Genomic DNA, 16,879 nt, shown 5'->3' with positions numbered 1-16,879 from the left:
TCATATCTCTTTCTCTCCTTCCTTTCCTTTTTCTTTTTTGGAAAAACTAATATTGGTAGATATGCAGTCCCAATGTTTTGATTTTTATAGCCTTTCACATCTACTTAAATCATATCAAAAAAAAACCACAAAAAAAATCTAGTCCAAGCACTGATTAAGTCTATAGGCTCTGACTTCTGTTCAAGACTTGTGTTAAAATACTCAATCAGTTCACTTCTTTCCTTGTGAACAGGTTTCTATTTCATAAAGCCCACTGTCATACACAGTACTAACCAAGCACCTTGAAGGTGGCATTCAGTGCATTCAGCTGTTTGCAAAGCCTTTTGAACATTCTTAAATTATTATGACATTGGAAAGATTTTAATATTTTAGCCTGTCATTTTAAATATTACTCAAGCATATATTTTAAATACAAAGACATCTGTACTTTACCCTTGTTCTTTTTTCTGACTGCAGACAGACAAGGATCACTGCTTCTATGATTTTGCTTGTGTAGTAGAACTGACAACTAATGTCCCAAAAGACCACTTGAGAGACTGCAACATGTAAGTGACGTTTTATCCTCAATCCTGCATCCAAATAACTGGACGAAGAGGTAGAAAGAGAATTGCCAAAGTCATAGCTCTTATGTGAACTTCCATGTACAAAGACAGGGTATGAGAATAATAATAAATATAGTATAAGCAAAAATTATATATAAAAAGAGAGTATTTAAATCTACAGAACACTACTTTCAAACAAAAATTTCCTACAAAATATTAAAGACCAAAAGACATCAGTGAACAGAAACACAGGCATCTAACGGGATAAAAGGAATTGAATCTACATAGGATCAGAAAATTACAACTCAGTGACCCTGAGGGTCACTGGGGCATGGTTTTGACACCTCTGACACGTCTACTTTTAAACTGTTGTTTAGAAGAGCACAGTAACTTCTCATCAACAGCTTCTCTGCCCAGTTATAACTGAACAAAACCAATTATTTCAGAGAAGCTGAAAAAGATGGCACATAACTAGTTGCACCAAACTCTTATTACTCTTTAACTACCCAAACTATCACTCACAGATTGAGTGTCATTCAGAGACTGTGCTATGCTTCAGGAGTATTTGGAGAACCAATTGAGGCAGCCTTGCCTTTGCTCACTGTGAAAAATTCCAAGGATTAGTCTTCAAGGTATGGGACTTGAATATTTAACATATTACAAGGTCTCACCCCTGAAGCCATTTTAGGATTTAGTGATTTCTGGGGAATAAGTGTCAATCATTATCATACTGGCACTAGGAATTCAAAAGCCACAATTTCAAAAGTGGCATCATGAATTATGTTCAACTGCTAAGTGCCTAGGTTCTTGACTTCCTCTTAACTCAGAGCAATCAGTAGCTCTCCTGATAGCTTGGAACCTTTACTTACTACAGCACAGGCAAAGCATTCTCACAGGTGTAAGGCCATCACATGTGGTGATGGTAATTGATACCATTTACATGTATCTTTTTATACTTTACACCCACATTTCTTTATTATACGGATATTCCATATATATATATATATATATGTGAACTAGTTACTACACAATCACAGTTAGTTCATTTTTGCAACAACTTAACTCCCAGTAACTACCCTGTGCAAGAATAGACAATAAAATAGGCACGCAACCAATTATGCAGCGTAGCTGTGGGTGGGTACCTTGCACCTTGTTCCTTATTCCATTGTAACTTGCCTATCTGCTCCAAAAGAGTAACCGTGAAGACAGAAGTCACTGGACTGAATGTTGTATGCAGGAATGCTTACCATGAGTATAGAATGGTTCCTACTACTGATGCAAGTTTGCAGTTTTCTTGCTTCTGCTTTGCAAGCCCAAAGTCAGCCATGATAAAGAAAAAAAAGATTCACATCTCAATAGTCACCCTCTCTGCGTGACAATCAGTGCTCATTCACAACAGCTGAAAAGTTAGGAAAGGGTTGACAGGAGGTTTGGGATTTTTTTTTTTATCTTTTACATTTCACAGAAGTGGACCATATTATCTTTCTGTCTCCACATTCATCAGCAACTTATGTTTGAATCAGGCCTAACCGCCTTAAAAATATTTAAACACACCTCTAATGGTTTCAATCCAAACTATATGACCAGTTTCAGGTTTCTATTAATATATTTCAGTAAACTGTATGACAGTGGTGAGTATCTAATAAACAGTGATCTAATGACCAAATTAATGCTAATTATTTCACTTTCCTTGAAATTATGACAGCAGAAGGGCAGACTTTCTCAGAAATTTAATTTCAAATGAGTACAGGAGGATCTAATAACTTGATAGTTCATGTTCAAAGACTGCATTTGGTATTGAAATAATGCTGAATCTCAGCCTTACCTTTTGACAAAAGCTGTAGATTTAGATGATCATGCAGTTATGTTAATATAAGTGCCTTTTGTGTAATTATTAGGTAGTCTTTCACAAAATGTCACACAAAGTCTTTAGAGATGATATTTTTAATCAAAGTTCCATGCAAGCAGTTCAAGTTTTATTTTTTCAATTCAGTACTTTACTGCTGTCTCAACAATGCAGCTAAGATACATCATACTAATTCATTAAGTCCAAGCACAAAGATCAAAAGAAAGCTATTGTACTTGTTAAACCCTGTTAATAAATTTTGCATGCTAATACTACTTCAGAAGTGGGAAGATTTGTGTGTAAATAACATAGTTTAAAACATTTTAAGACTCCTGTTCTACTTAGGCAGAGCCCATACCATGCCTATTCCAATTGCTTTGAGTGACATAATTCACAAAAAATTTATTTCAGAATGTTACCACTCATCAAAAGCTGCAGATCAGAAGAAATACAGGTAAGAAAAATTAATTTCTGTTGGTTCTTGCTCAGTTCAAGCCTTCAGGATCTGAAAAAGAGGAGATCTCTAATTCAGAAAGGGCCTTTGATAAGAAACCCAAATCTAGATACCCAAGACACAGATCATTTTTCTTTGAACAAAATGTCCAAAGGACTAGCTCTGCAGTGTTTGGGAAATATAAGAAGAAAGAATACTAAATTAACAGGATCCCTGAGAAGCCTCCTTTTGCCTCTGAGTTAAGGCAGTGCTAAGGCAGTTCACTCCAGGGAATATTAATCCCAAAAGGACCAGAGGTTTTTGCAATGTTGATACTTCCTTGAATTAATTAGGGTGAATCATTCTTAATTCCCTCCTTTGGAATCCTTCAAATAATATTCTATGAAGAAAGAGTATTAAGACATTATATTCTATGAAGAAAGAGTATTAAGACATTACAACAATCAACAAATTGGTGCTTGAAAGACTTAGTAAAGGAAAGATGAAAGCTGGATATTTCAGTTCTGGAAGTAGTCTATTTTAAATCAACATTAGCTATTATCGGGGTGGGGGGGAAGAAAGCAAGAAAATCAGCCAGATAGAGTAAATATAGTCTCTTCTTTTTAGGCTCAAGTCCTCAGAAATGGAAAGAAAAAAACCTTTAATTGGCAACTGCCTTTTCCAAATTCTGCTAAATTGTCTTGACACCAGCAAGAAGCTCCTATATACAACTGGTGCTGCCAGAGCTAAGGAATGTAAAGCACAGGACAATCAGCTTTACATTAAGCATAAATATTTTTTCGTAGCTTTTCAAAGCCTGTAATACAGAATTGAGTGAAAAAGAACTGGCAAATGTCGAACAGCATGTCAAACTAGTGAAATTGCTTCTTTTAATTTATGTAAGCATCTATCTGCAGCTTATAATTTGGTCTACAAGTTTTAATACTCCATGATTATTTGGTATTTGATGCCAAAAGTTGCTACAATAACTAACAAACAAACGAAATACCTTCTGAGAACTGTGAGAGGCCTGCCTTGCATATCATTAAATGAAGATATGACCATACAGGAAAATGACCCCTGTTAACTGTTAAGCATTGTTTCAGCTATGAACTGCAGCTTGATTAATGAGGACCCACTGCAATAATTCATATTTATCAATGTCCTGAAACAGGAATTGTGAGAGAAAGATAACTCAATTCTTGCTCAACTTCTTATGAACTTTACCAACATGTCACCCTTTAGCACAGAGAGGCACTTGCATAAATCCTTGATCTGATCTAATGAATCATATGATCTTATTGGTCACTTCTGAAATTCAAAATTCTGCTTATTAAAGAAAACATTCTTCCTGAACTATCTCAATTTGTCCACAGTTACTTCAACTAATGGTACACCAAGCATTAAGACATAGCTCTTAAGTATGGGGAGCTAGACCTAACCTTCCAGAGGCTAGACTTAATTTACACATACTTGTGAGGATATAGATGCATTTAATCACAAATCTCAGAAATTTCAGAAAAAAATAAAAACCTTACAGCTTCCAAATATTTTCTTACAGTTTCTGTTCTCACACAAAAAAAAGCAACCTACCAATTAACAGAAGTGTTGTGAGTACTTGCTGGAACTGTATGAATGCTGACATATGATAAATATCAGTAGAATAAAAGTAACCAGAGAAAAATGGAAGAGCCCTTAGAGAATCATACTCAGAAAGTAAGTGAAAGCTTTGTAAACCACTAAATTAGATGAACCAAAACAAAGTCTGGAAAGAACAAAGACAAAGAGATAGAATAGAACAGGAGGAAAGGAGAGGGTAAGCAAGCCATCCAGCCACTGCCAACATCAGGATGCAGAAATGCTTGCTGCATCCGTCCATCCAAAGTGGAAATTATAAGCTGATCTAAGTGATTCAAAGAAAGATGAGCTGGTAGCCCTCTGATATAAAAACGAACTATTCCTGCATCTCTCTTGCACAATCTCTGGAAACCAGATCGCACGACACTTGTGTCTTGATATGTTTAGCTCACCCTTTTTCTAGGCTATCTCCATGCTACTTTAATCTAGTCCCAAATCCAATATTGCAGTCCTAAAATCATTGACTTGTCTGACACTTGTTGCTCTCTGTAGTTTTGCAATGCAGGAATAAAACCGGCATTACTGAGGCAAATTCCTTATCCTCCCAAAATAACAAACTCCCTCATTTTGACTTGTTCTACTTCCCAGAAATTAAAAATTACTCCTTTTGCACTAAAAACAAAGCAAACAATGGTTATTCTATAGTACATCTGAAATTAAAAAAAAAAACCAACTAGTGGATGGCCCATTTTCCTGAGGAAGCAGTCTTGGAGCTCTAATGGTACCAATGGAATGATCTATCTGCCCAAAAAAAGAATTGTCTGTTGCTGCAAAATAATGATTGCTTTTATCTGCACATTTCATTTTGGAAAAATTATACATTTTCCAGTTTTAAATACTATTTTAATATTTTTCAAGTTCATGTGAATTACATGCATAACACCACTACAACTTTTTGTACCATCCTAACACTAGAGTTTGTAAATTGGGAGTAATGGTAGGTAAAACAACCTAGCCAACAAGTTTTCTAAAACAAGATTTCCATGACAATAGTTTTTGGTGCTTTGTCTACTGTGCAACCTCAACTGATGCAATTTCTTTACAGCTAATTTCTCTAATGGTTCAAAGCTTGGCATCCTTAAAAATAAAATATTATTTTTAGTCTATTCAAAGACAATAAAAAACTAACAAATTTTCACCATTAGATGGATTTTTATACACTATGGCTAGATATGCAATTTCACTGGCAATTCATTATCAATAGACACGCCTCTCCACAGTATTATCAAATTTACTACATTTTGAACTCTGATTGTAAACATTAAGTCTTGAGAGTTTTTCGACTGTGTATCAGGAATCTAGTAAATTAAACGTTAATTTTCTTTTAATTCATTAAAAAATAGTCAAACAACCACGCAAGACAGTCTTCAGATAGGAAGAAAAATTAACACAGTATGATAGTCATAATCCTTTAGAATCTGAACCACCCCTCTTCACTTGTTTTCATTTGTTTATATTGTGTTTAGAGTAGCAGAGTAAGTGATAACAAAGTAAGATAGCTTCAAAAAAGATTAACACTCTGTGGAAGAGCGCATGAAGGGAAGATAGAACTATGGAACAATAAGTAGGTTGACTTGACTAGTATCTTAACCTCCTACAGAATGATGTCTTCAGCTTTCATAATAGGCGAATTACAAAAACTTTCTAAATCTTAGCAGTCTCTTTAAATGAGCGCTTTAGATACATGCAACGCTTTTTTCTCTTTTTATTGACAAATAAATATCTGTTTTTTCATTTGCTATTTCATTTCCCAATGATTTCAACTAGTAGATTTATCTTCTACAGTAAAGACAAGAGGAAAATTATCTAGATATTACATCTTAACAACACTTCTTTCATACTGGCACATTTGTTGCCTTAATTTATATTTGAACCCTATTTGAAAACGCCATTAATTCCTCCTAAAATCAAATATGCACAGAAAAACCAAAAGCACAGCAAAAAAGGAGGATGAATGGAATATCAAATTCATCACATATGTGAACTTCAGACCTGCTCATGTCAGATTTTCATTGTGTACCCACTGAACAGTTTCTTTCTCTAAACTGAAGGGTTCAGGATGAGGCAAAATTCCTTTGCTTCTCTTCAGCAAGAAAGTTTGTCAGCAACTTATTGAGTTACATTAATTCAGAGTATAAAATTAGAAGTTTAATTTTATTTTCCCTAAAAGCATATGCCAAAATCAAGACAATTTGCAATTTAATCAACAGTAGTACATACTTACTCTACTCTTTCCCATCAACAGAATGGGAACAGAATTAATTTCTCCTCATTCCCAAATAAACCTTCTAGCTATTCTATCATTCTCCTTTCTGTATGCTGTTATCAAATATCTCTAGCTTAGTTGGTTAGAGCATGTTGCTAATAACAACAAGGTCTGTGAGTTCGATCCCCGTAGAGTCCACTCGAGAGTTGGACTCTATGATCCTTGTGGGTCCCTTCCAACTCAGAGTAGTCTGTGAATGCTTTGTAAGCAGTCTACTGTCAGTTTTGTGAAGCTTGTAACTTCTGCACTAGAACCTAAGCATTTATCCACATCTAGAACTACGATTTGTAAAGATACAATCATGCCATTAATCCACCAAGAGTTTCCAGAATGTTTCATTTACAGTGTCAACATAAACAAGTGGAGGATTCCACTCAGCCTATTCTGAAAATAGCTTTGAAAATAAAGCATTTCCTTGAGCCTTAGTATGAAGGGTAGCAATTCTGACAATGACTATTAGTTAAATGAGCCATATAACCTGCTAAAAAACTAGCACTGATTCAAGTGACTTTGAAAAGTAGTGACCAACACACAACAGACACTGGTTATATCCACTTTATCTCATGGCCACTGCTTCTCTGGGCATGGCATCGAATCCAGAACCAACAGGTCTTCTAAAGCACTAAATAAGCAAGTATTCTGAATTTCAAAATTAACAGGTAGCCTTCTGTAGTGGGTTTCTGTGGGGTTTGGTAGCAGCGGGGGGGCTACAGGGCTGGCTTCTGCTAGAAGCTTCTAGAAGCTTCCCCTGTCCCATGGAGCCAATACCAGCTGGCTCCAGGACGGACTTCCTGCCACTGGCCAAGGCCAAGCCAATTAGAAGGAATAGTAATGCCTCTGTGATAACATATTTAAGAGCAGAAGATTGTTGGGCAGAAGAAATTCCAGCCAGGGAAGAGCAGAGTGAGAACATGGGAATAACAACGTAGACACTAAGTCAGTGCAGAAGGAGGTGGAGGAGTGCTCCAGGTGCCAGAGCTGTGGCCCCCATAGCCCGTGATGAAGACCATGGTGGAGCAGCTGTGCCCCTGCAGCCCATGGAGGACCATCGGGGTGCACAGACCCACCTGCAGCACACAGAGAAGCCCATGCTGGAGCAGGTGGATGCATGAAGGAGGCTGTGACCCCATGGGAGGCCCAGGATGGAGCAGGGTTGTGCCAGAGACCTGCAGCCCATGAAGAGGGAAGCCCAGGGAGGGAAGCTGGAGCAGGTTTTTCCCAGGTAGGACTTGTGGCCCCTGTGGGGGACCCACATCGGTACAGCTCATTCATGAGGGATTGCACCCCCTGGGGAGTGACCCACGGGACAGCAGTTTGGGAAGAACTGCTGCCTGAGGGATGGACTCATGCCAGAGAGGTCCATCAAGGGCTGTCTCCCGTGGGAGGGACCCCACGGGAGCAGGGGAAGGACTCCTCTCTCTGAGCAGCAGCAGAAACAACAACCGACCATAACCCCCATTCCCCGTCCCCCTGCAGCGCTGGGGGGAGGAGGGAGAACATGGAAGGAAGGAGGGGTGGGGGGAAGGTGTTTTTAAGACTGTTTTATTTCTCACTCTTTGGTTCTTATCCTGTTAGTAAGAAATATAAGTACCATCCCCACTTTGAGTCTTGTTTTGCCTGTGAAGGTAATCTGTCACTGACTTCTCCCAGCTCTTATCTCTACTAATGAATTCTTAACTGTTTTGTTTTGTTTTTTTTCTCTCTCCTCTATCCAGTTGCAGAGGGAGAGTGAGAGAGCAGCTGTAGTGGGTACCCGGTATCTGGCCAGGGTCAGCCCACTACACCTTCTTCCAGCATCCAGCAAATATTTAAACTTTCCAAGTCTCATTCAATTCACTGTTCTGACACTGCATGGCTGCCTGCTATAATTAGAAATATATCAGACAGATGGGTTGTCTCAAAACAACTATTCTGCTGCTATATAATCCTAGGTTTCTGATTCATATAGATCCTTTCTGCTGCTATTTTATAATGTGTACTAAACATTAAACAGAACATGCTGCCCAAAAGAGAGTATGGGATCCTTCACAATTCTCCTTGATATCAGCTCCGAAAGGTGTCAAAGTGATTCCACACAGCCCTCTGACCATCAAGGTCTAACCTTGGTGCAACTAAATGACACTGAGGAAAAGTGATGATCTACAGAGTCTTCTGTTTTGTCCTACAAACAGATGCAGCTATGAAGCTCTAGACAGAAACACACTGTAACAGAAACAAAATACAGCTGCAGTAAAATATAGCTGCAATAAAAGCAGATACACATTTTCAATTCAGAGCTGTAACTTCTCAATGTCTTCTACAAAAAGGCTGGTCAGATTAAACTGAAAGTCACAAATAGTACCAGTTCAACAAATCTCTAAAACCCTACACAAAACAACTTTCATCCAGGCTTTGCCTAAGATTCTACTTTTTTGTGTGTCAGAAACAATAAATTAGACATTCAATCTGACCAGAGATGTACAGTTTCAGTAACACTTTTCTATCAATTTAGAAAGAGGTATTTTATGAAACTGCAGGTGAGCATAATCTGGTATTTATATTTTCAAGCATTTGTAGCTGAATCGATTAAGATTAAATGCTGTACTAACATAAAACACAGTAATTATGGACACCTTCCTATCAAATTTATGTCAGAAATTAAACAGAAAATTAGTAGAGTGGGCAGTTCCAGAGACTACATAACAGCAACACACTTAAAGTTCTCTACAGTCGGAGACAGCCTGGCTAGGATGAGACTGTAAATGTCTCCTTGCATATGCAAACTTAGAAGAGCCTGAAAAATATTGGATAATTCAGATTTAATTGATATGTGTAAATGATGTCCTGGGAAATACAAAGCAAGTTATATAATCTTCACATCAAAATGAAGCACCTCCTGGGCTTAGCATTTTTATTTGTACCTTGCATAAGTTCAAAACCAAAACAATAAAGAAAGACCCGAATAAGAATAGTATCTAACCACACACATTATTTAAGAAAAAGAAAACACAGTGTGACTACAAATATTCAAAAATTCTTCATATTATTATCATAAAAGGGTTTGGTTTGGAATGGACCTTAGGGTCATCTAGTTCCAACTCCCCTGACAAAGGCAGGGACACCTTTCACTAGACCAGGTTGCTCAAAGCCGCATCCAACCTGGTCTTGAACACTTCCAGGGATGAGGCATCCACAACTTCTTTGGGCAATCTGTTCCAGTGCCTCACCACCCCCACAGTAAGGAATTTTTTTCTCATATCTAATCTAAGCCTACTCGCAGTTTAAAGTCATCACCCCTTGTCCTATCACTACATGCCCTTTTAAAAAGTCCCTCTCCAGCTCTCTTGTAGCCGGTTTTAGGTACAGGAAGGTACTCTAAGGTCTCCCCAGAGCCTCTTCTTCTCTGGGCTGAATAATCCCAACTTTCTCAGCCTTTCCTCACAGGAGAGGTGTTCCACCCCTCTAATACTCTTTGTGGTCCTCGTCTGGACTTACTCCAACAGGTCCATGTCCTTCTTGTGCTGAGGACCCCAGAGCTGGACATAGTACTTAGGTGGGGTCCCACAAGAGCATGAGGTATTAGCTCAGGCAACCTTTTTCAGTAAGATCTATAGACATGATACTCAGAGACCATCACTAGAAAAGGTCCCTCAACTTAATCTTACATTGTGCCAGGCCAGTTGCAGAGTTCTCTACATGAATTCTTGCTTTCAGCCACCTTTCTCCATAGCTCCCTGCTGGAATTTTCTGCAAGGACCACCTGTAGAATTTTTCTTTATGAATTCAGGACTAACAAGCATAATTCTTTAGCAGGTTTATTGTTTTGTGCTCTGACAGCAAGGTGGGAGTGTCTCCCACACTATGCACTCCTTTCCTTTTCAACCAGCCTAAATGCAGAAACTGCATAAGAGATCTTCAAGGGGTTTGGAATGTGAGAGGTTCCGTTGTCACATACATGGTACAAAATGCCTATTTGTGGGTTGAAGAACTTTCTTAAAGCAATTCATTGCTGGGACTGCTGCAAAATTAAAGTCTTAATCTATAGAAGCACTTTGCTCACTTCATTCATTTTTTTAAATAAAAATATACCATGAGATTCTGAAGCTAAGGTGCCTCTCTAAAGACAACATTTTTGAAGAACATTAGTTACAGAGGAATGAGCTGCCTTCGTTATATCATCAGCCTGCAGAGTCTCATAGCAAGAGATTAACAAGAGTTACTATTTCCAGAAGAACTGATTGAGGAAAAGAAAAAATAGCAGCATTATAAGATATACAAACTTTTTTTAATGGAACAAAATAATTTGGGCCATAACTTGATTACATAGTCACACAACACCGCTTCACAGGTAGTCCACAGAAACATTATTCTAGTTAGATCAAGGCAACATTTGGGTCAGTTTTCAGATCTGAAAGACTCCAGAAAATTGAACTAACTCTATTTAGGATGACTGTGCAGCTTGTAAACACAGAACTACAGTTTTCAGTAGATCTTGGAGCAGACCTTCTCTTTTTATAAAAGCTGACAGGATAAATTCAATGCAGAGATTTCTTAATATTTTAGCATATGCTTCATATTCATCTGACATTTTGTATTAACTTCGTCATTGTTTAACCCCAGCCAGCAACTCAGTACCAGACACTCAATTCCCCATCTCCCCCAGTGGGGAGGAGAATTGGGAAAAAAACCCGTAAAACTGGACAGTTTATATGAGAACAGTTCAATTATAGAAACGAAATAAAATATAATGATAATAACTATTACCATGATGATGATGAGAGAGAGACAGAGACGGGGGGGGGGGGAATAAAACTCAGGAAAAACAAGTGATGCGCACTACAGTTGCTCACCACCCGCTGAGTGATGCCCAGCCAGTCCCAAAGCAGCGATCAGCAGCTCCCAGCCAACTCCCTCCAGTTTATATACAGGCCGTGGTGTTCTGTCGTATGGAATATCCCTTTGGCTAGTTCAGGTCAGCTGTTCTGGCTGTGCTCCCCCACCCAGCTTGCCATGCACCTCCTCACTGGCAGAGGATGGAAAACTGAAAAGTCCTTGATTTAGAGTAAACACTACCTAACAACAATTAAAACATCAGTGTGTTATAACATTATTGTCATACTAAGTTCAAAACACAGCACAGTACCAGCTACTAGAAGGAAAATTAACTCTTTCACATCTGAGGCCAGAACAAACTTTCATCAAGAACCACTTGAAATTCTCAAATGGATAGTACATTTACCCTCAAAAACTGTAAGATATAATTATCAAGATCACAAAATGCTCCAGTCTTTGGCATACTCATAAACGGTACGAGTTAAGGCACAATACCCCAGCAGGCACCAATAGAGTAGAGATTTACTGTCGTCAGATAGAAAGTAAATTACTCTTAATTTCATTACGGTCATAAAACAGGGCTCACTAAAATTCAGAAGCAATAGATAAAAGGTCTTCAGCTCCCTCCAAAAATTCAATGGTTACTACACTGGTACTAGTTGTAGGACCAAATAAAGTGTTTGTTTAAATATTGCAATAATTTTGACCAATCAGTGTAGAAATGGTCCAAATAAGTTTCAGTTCTTCCAATTTCCTCAACTCCCGTAAATCTTTGCCATTAAAAAGCATTTATATTTCTGTCAATTTTGAGCTTACATTTGAAAGTACGCTTACACTTCTTTATATTTAGATTGGACCAGAGATAAGGAAAAGTTGTTAAATCAAGACAAGAGTGCCCCTCAGTGGTAGTGTGATGATATAAAATACACTTATATGATACTTTAATATTCTGAATATTTATTTTCATCACTCAAAGCTCTATTAAATCACCTTCTTTCAAAACTATATCATTACTATGAATTAGAGGGCTTTTGGCATGTACAATTTAATAATGAATGAATTTAAGTACGTACATCATCAGGTAAAAATATTTACTATGAAACAACAGTTGCTGAATATTTATAGCTGATTGTTTTGTGCATGGGTGTGTGCATACACCTACACCTTCCTGTTAGATTTAAAGAAGAGAGATCGAATTTTGCATAAAGACTTCTCACAACAATTCTGCGGCATTCAAATAGTTTATTTTCTTCTGTGTCATGAGCAGTAAGAAAGCATGCAGTAGTTCTCTGGGAACTTTAAAAACTACAGGATCTGAATTGCCTGTAAAGACTTGCTGTGTGTACCAGGTTGTATTGATTCACTCAAAGACCAAAGCTATGCCATGCTTTGTACTGTTCACACACATACTGCTTTCAAAGCCTATCCTAGAACCTGCCTAGGCTCCCGCCTCCACACTGTGGTGATTACAGAAGCATACATCAAGAATATTCACTAGTCAGGCTTAGACAAATAGCACCTCACTGCAGCTGATCACTGGGAACAACTGAAGGATACTAAGCAACTTCATGGTAGAATTGGAATAGAATAAAATTGACAGCTGTTTTACTTTGTATGTTCATTAGTGCTTGCTATGTAATCTGGTTATTTCAATATTCTTGCTGATGTAAATAAAAACAGGCACTGAAGCATAGCTACAGCTTAATTTTTTTCGGGCTAAATCATCTCCTCCATCATATTTGACATATATAGCTGCAAAAAAATATAGTCATGGTTGATGACACCTGGTGGCAATGAACACAAAGTTTGTATTAGCAATTATTTTACTTCTGTGCCTGGGAAGATCATGGAACAGATCCTCCTAGAAGCTACGCTAAGGCAGGTGGAGGACAGGGACGCAATTCAGGCTTCACCAAGGGCAAGTCCTGTCCAAACAACCTAGTGGCCTTCTATGATGGAATGACTACATCAGTGGACAAGGAAAGGGCTACATGTGTCATTTATCTGGACTTCTGTAAAGCCTTTGACACAATCCCCCACAACATCCTTCTCTCTAAATTGAAGAGAGATAAATTTGATGAGCAGACTGATAGACAGACAAAAAAGTAGTTGGATGACTGCATCCAGATGGTAGTGGTCAATGGCTCAGAGTCCCCAGTGGACATCAGTGACAAGTGGTGTCCCTCAGGTGCCCATACTGGTATCAGTCTTAGGTAATATCTTCATTAATAACAAAGATGAAGGGACTGAGTGCACCCTTACCAAATTTGCAGATGACACCAAGCTGAGTGTTGCGGCTGACACACCTGAACAATGGGATGCCATCCAAAGGGACCTGGACAAGCTTGAGAAGTGGGTACATGGGAATCTCATGCAGTTTAACAAGACCAAGTGCACACCTGGGTTGGGGCAACCCCCACATCAATACAGGCTGTGGGATGAACAGATCAAGAGCAGCCCTGCCAAGAAGGACTTGGAGGTGCTGGTGGATGAAAGGCTAGACATGAGCTGGCAATGTGAAAGCCAACCCTACCCTGGGCTGCACCCAGCAGGTCGAGGGAAGTGATTCTGCCCCTCTACTCTGCTCTGGTGAGACACCACCTGCAGTACTGCAAACACCTATGAGGTCCCCAGCACAGGAAGGATATTGACCTGCTGGAGTGAGTCCAGATGAGGGCCACCAAGACGATTAGAAGTGTGGAGCACCTCTCCTAAAAGGAAAGGCTGAGAGAATTGGGTTTTTTCATCTTGGAAAAGAGAGAGTTTCAGGGGACCTAATTGTGGCCTTCCAGTACCTGAAGGAAGCCTAGAAGAATCATAGAATCACAGAATATGCTAGGTTGGAAGGGACTCATCAGGATGGTAGAGTCCAACTTGCAACTCTGCACAGGACACCCCAACAATCGCACCATGTTCCCGAGAGTCTTGTCCAAATGCTTCCTGAACTCAGACAGGCTTGGCGCTGTGACCACTTCCCTGGGCAGTCTATAACACCCTTTGGGTGAAAAACCTTTTCCTGATATCCAACCTAAACCTCTCCCATCTCAGCTTCATGCCATTCCCTTGGGTCCTGTCACTGGTCATAAGAGCAAAGAGACCAGCACTGGTCCCTCCTCTTCTCTTTACGAGGAAGTTGTAGACTGCAATGAGGTCTCCCCTCAGTCTCCTCTTCTCCAGGCTGAATAGACCTCAGCTGCTCCTCATACAGCTTCTCCTCCAGACACTTCTCCATCTTTATTGCCCTCCTTTGGACACTCTCTAACAGCTTAGTATCTTTCTTATATTGTGGTGCCCAAAACTGCACACAGTATTCAAGGTGAGGCTGCACCAGTGCAGAGCAGAGCGGGACAATCCCCTCCCTCAACCAGCTGGCAATGCTTTGCCTGATGCCCCCCAGAACACGGTTGGCCCTCCTGGCTGCCGGGGCACTGGTGACTCATATTCAACTTGCCATAGACCAGGACCCTTCCTGCAGCACTTCTCTCCAGCTTCTCATTCCCAGTCTATACAGAAAATCAGGGCTGGAGAGGAACTTTTTACAAGAGGATGTAGTAACAGCACAAGGAGGAATGGTTTCAAACTGAAGGAGAGTAGGTTTAGATCGCATATTAGAAAAACTTCTTTACTGTGAAGGCACTGAGGCATTGGAACAAGTTGCCCAGAGAAGCCATGGATGCTCCATCCCTGGAAGTTTTTAAGGTCAGGTTGGATGGAGCTCTGAGCAACCTGGTCTAGTGGAAGGTGTCCCTGCCTACAGCAAGGGGGATTGAAAATAGATGATCTTTAAGACCCCTTTCAACCCATGCCATTTGATACTATAGGATCACAAGGCAATAATTTACTAGCTTCCAAGTATGGTGACCAATGGCCCAGGAAACCGAAACCTTCTGAGAGTTTCAGTAAAGAAATGCTTCTCAGGTACATCAAGAAATTGTCTTAGAGAAAAGCAGTTCTACTTACTAATTGTAACTTTGTCTTTATCCCCTAACATGACATTGTTCAGACTGAGATCTCGATGAACAATCCTCTTCTCTTTATGCAAATAACAAAGAGCTAGACAAAGCTTAAAAACAAACAGAAAGGACCTTACAAAGATTCTTTAACTACAATCTTAATAAAGGCATATAAAATTACATTCATAGCTGATATTAGCATCTGATAGAATAAGTATTGCTTTGTCATTTATTAGCCTAAAAAAATGGTGCTACCAATTACATCCAGGAAAGTTCTGGTAAAAGGAATGGAGGTCCTTACTTGGATAAATATATGCCATATTCTGTCTTCCGTAAACTGTTGTTGTTTTTCCTTCAAAGAGTGAAAGTGTTCTCCCAATGGCACCCCCTCTATGAGCTCCGTGACTATGTACAATCTGTCATCTACATAAAAGAAAATTAATAGAACATTATATTTATACAGAAGGCATTTGAAAATAGAGTATTTGAGGTAAAAATATATTTTAGAAATTATTTTTTACTTTTTAAAAATTTAATTTGTACGGACAGATACATTTTAATCATGACTCTACTCCTTGGTATTCCATTTTTTCCTCAATTTATGTCACAGCAACTATAAGGAAATCACTGTCTGATAATCACTCAGGGGGCAGGTGTATGTAGATAACTCTTTATAAAAGAAAATTAAGAGAATGTGGCTGGGCAATCTGTATCTTTCATCCTACGACTCACTATAGCTTTTCTCCCTATTTAGCATTTCAGTTCTAAATTTTGGATCTTTTTAGAAGAAGAATGATGCTTGCCATATGTTTACATTGCATCTAGTTTTACTGATAGATAAACAAATATAATTTCTCACCATTTTTCCAATTTTAAAGGAATATAAGCCTGTCTGAACTGTAGCAGTTCTTGAAGAAAGCTTATTGCTCAAATTTGACTCCTGACAAGCTGTAAGTGGTTTTATGACATATTTCTATTTCTTCATTATGTAAAATGTGGTAATTCTCTGCATTTATACTTACTTTCCAAGAAGGTTCTATAATACCGTACAACATTTGGATGATAAAGCTACAATGAGGAAAGAAATGTAAATGCTTAGAATAGTTAAACTGATGGCACAGTATTTATAATGTTTAAGCTACACATTGGAAGGAATGATATCATAAGGATTCCACAAAGTTGTTTATGAACTGCAGTGCAGCAGATCTTCATTGCTACCCCAAACACAGAGAAATGTTGCACATTACTAGAGCAACCAGAAGGAAAATACAGTATGATTCCTCTCCTCTCTCCCCTTAATAATTGAAAGAGAGTAAATGAAGTTTGAAGACAAGTAATTATACCTGTATCAAAGTATTGGCTTTCTTAGCTCAGGAGCACTAATGATTA

At 38.7% G+C, this 16,879-nt stretch overlaps 1 protein-coding gene across 1 annotated transcript in view; it reads right to left on the bottom strand.

Annotated features, from left to right (window-relative positions):
• The window catches only part of NEK10 (NIMA related kinase 10), a 91,924-nt gene that overhangs the window by 50,047 nt on the left and 24,998 nt on the right, over window positions 1–16,879 (bottom strand). Inside the window, 4 exon segments of the mRNA XM_039387245.1 lie at window positions 1,790–1,865; window positions 15,498–15,600; window positions 15,792–15,913; window positions 16,513–16,558. Coding sequence (XP_039243179.1) covers window positions 1,790–1,865; window positions 15,498–15,600; window positions 15,792–15,913; window positions 16,513–16,558 — 347 coding nt within the window.

This window comes from Pipra filicauda, unplaced genomic scaffold (genome assembly GCF_003945595.2).
Source record: "Pipra filicauda isolate LSUMZ 115617 unplaced genomic scaffold, ASM394559v2 scaffold545_size329813_pilon, whole genome shotgun sequence".
NCBI classification, from domain to species: Eukaryota; Metazoa; Chordata; class Aves; order Passeriformes; family Pipridae; genus Pipra; species Pipra filicauda.
Note: the sequence above shows the minus strand (reverse complement) of the source record. Positions and strands in the feature narration are given on the sequence as shown.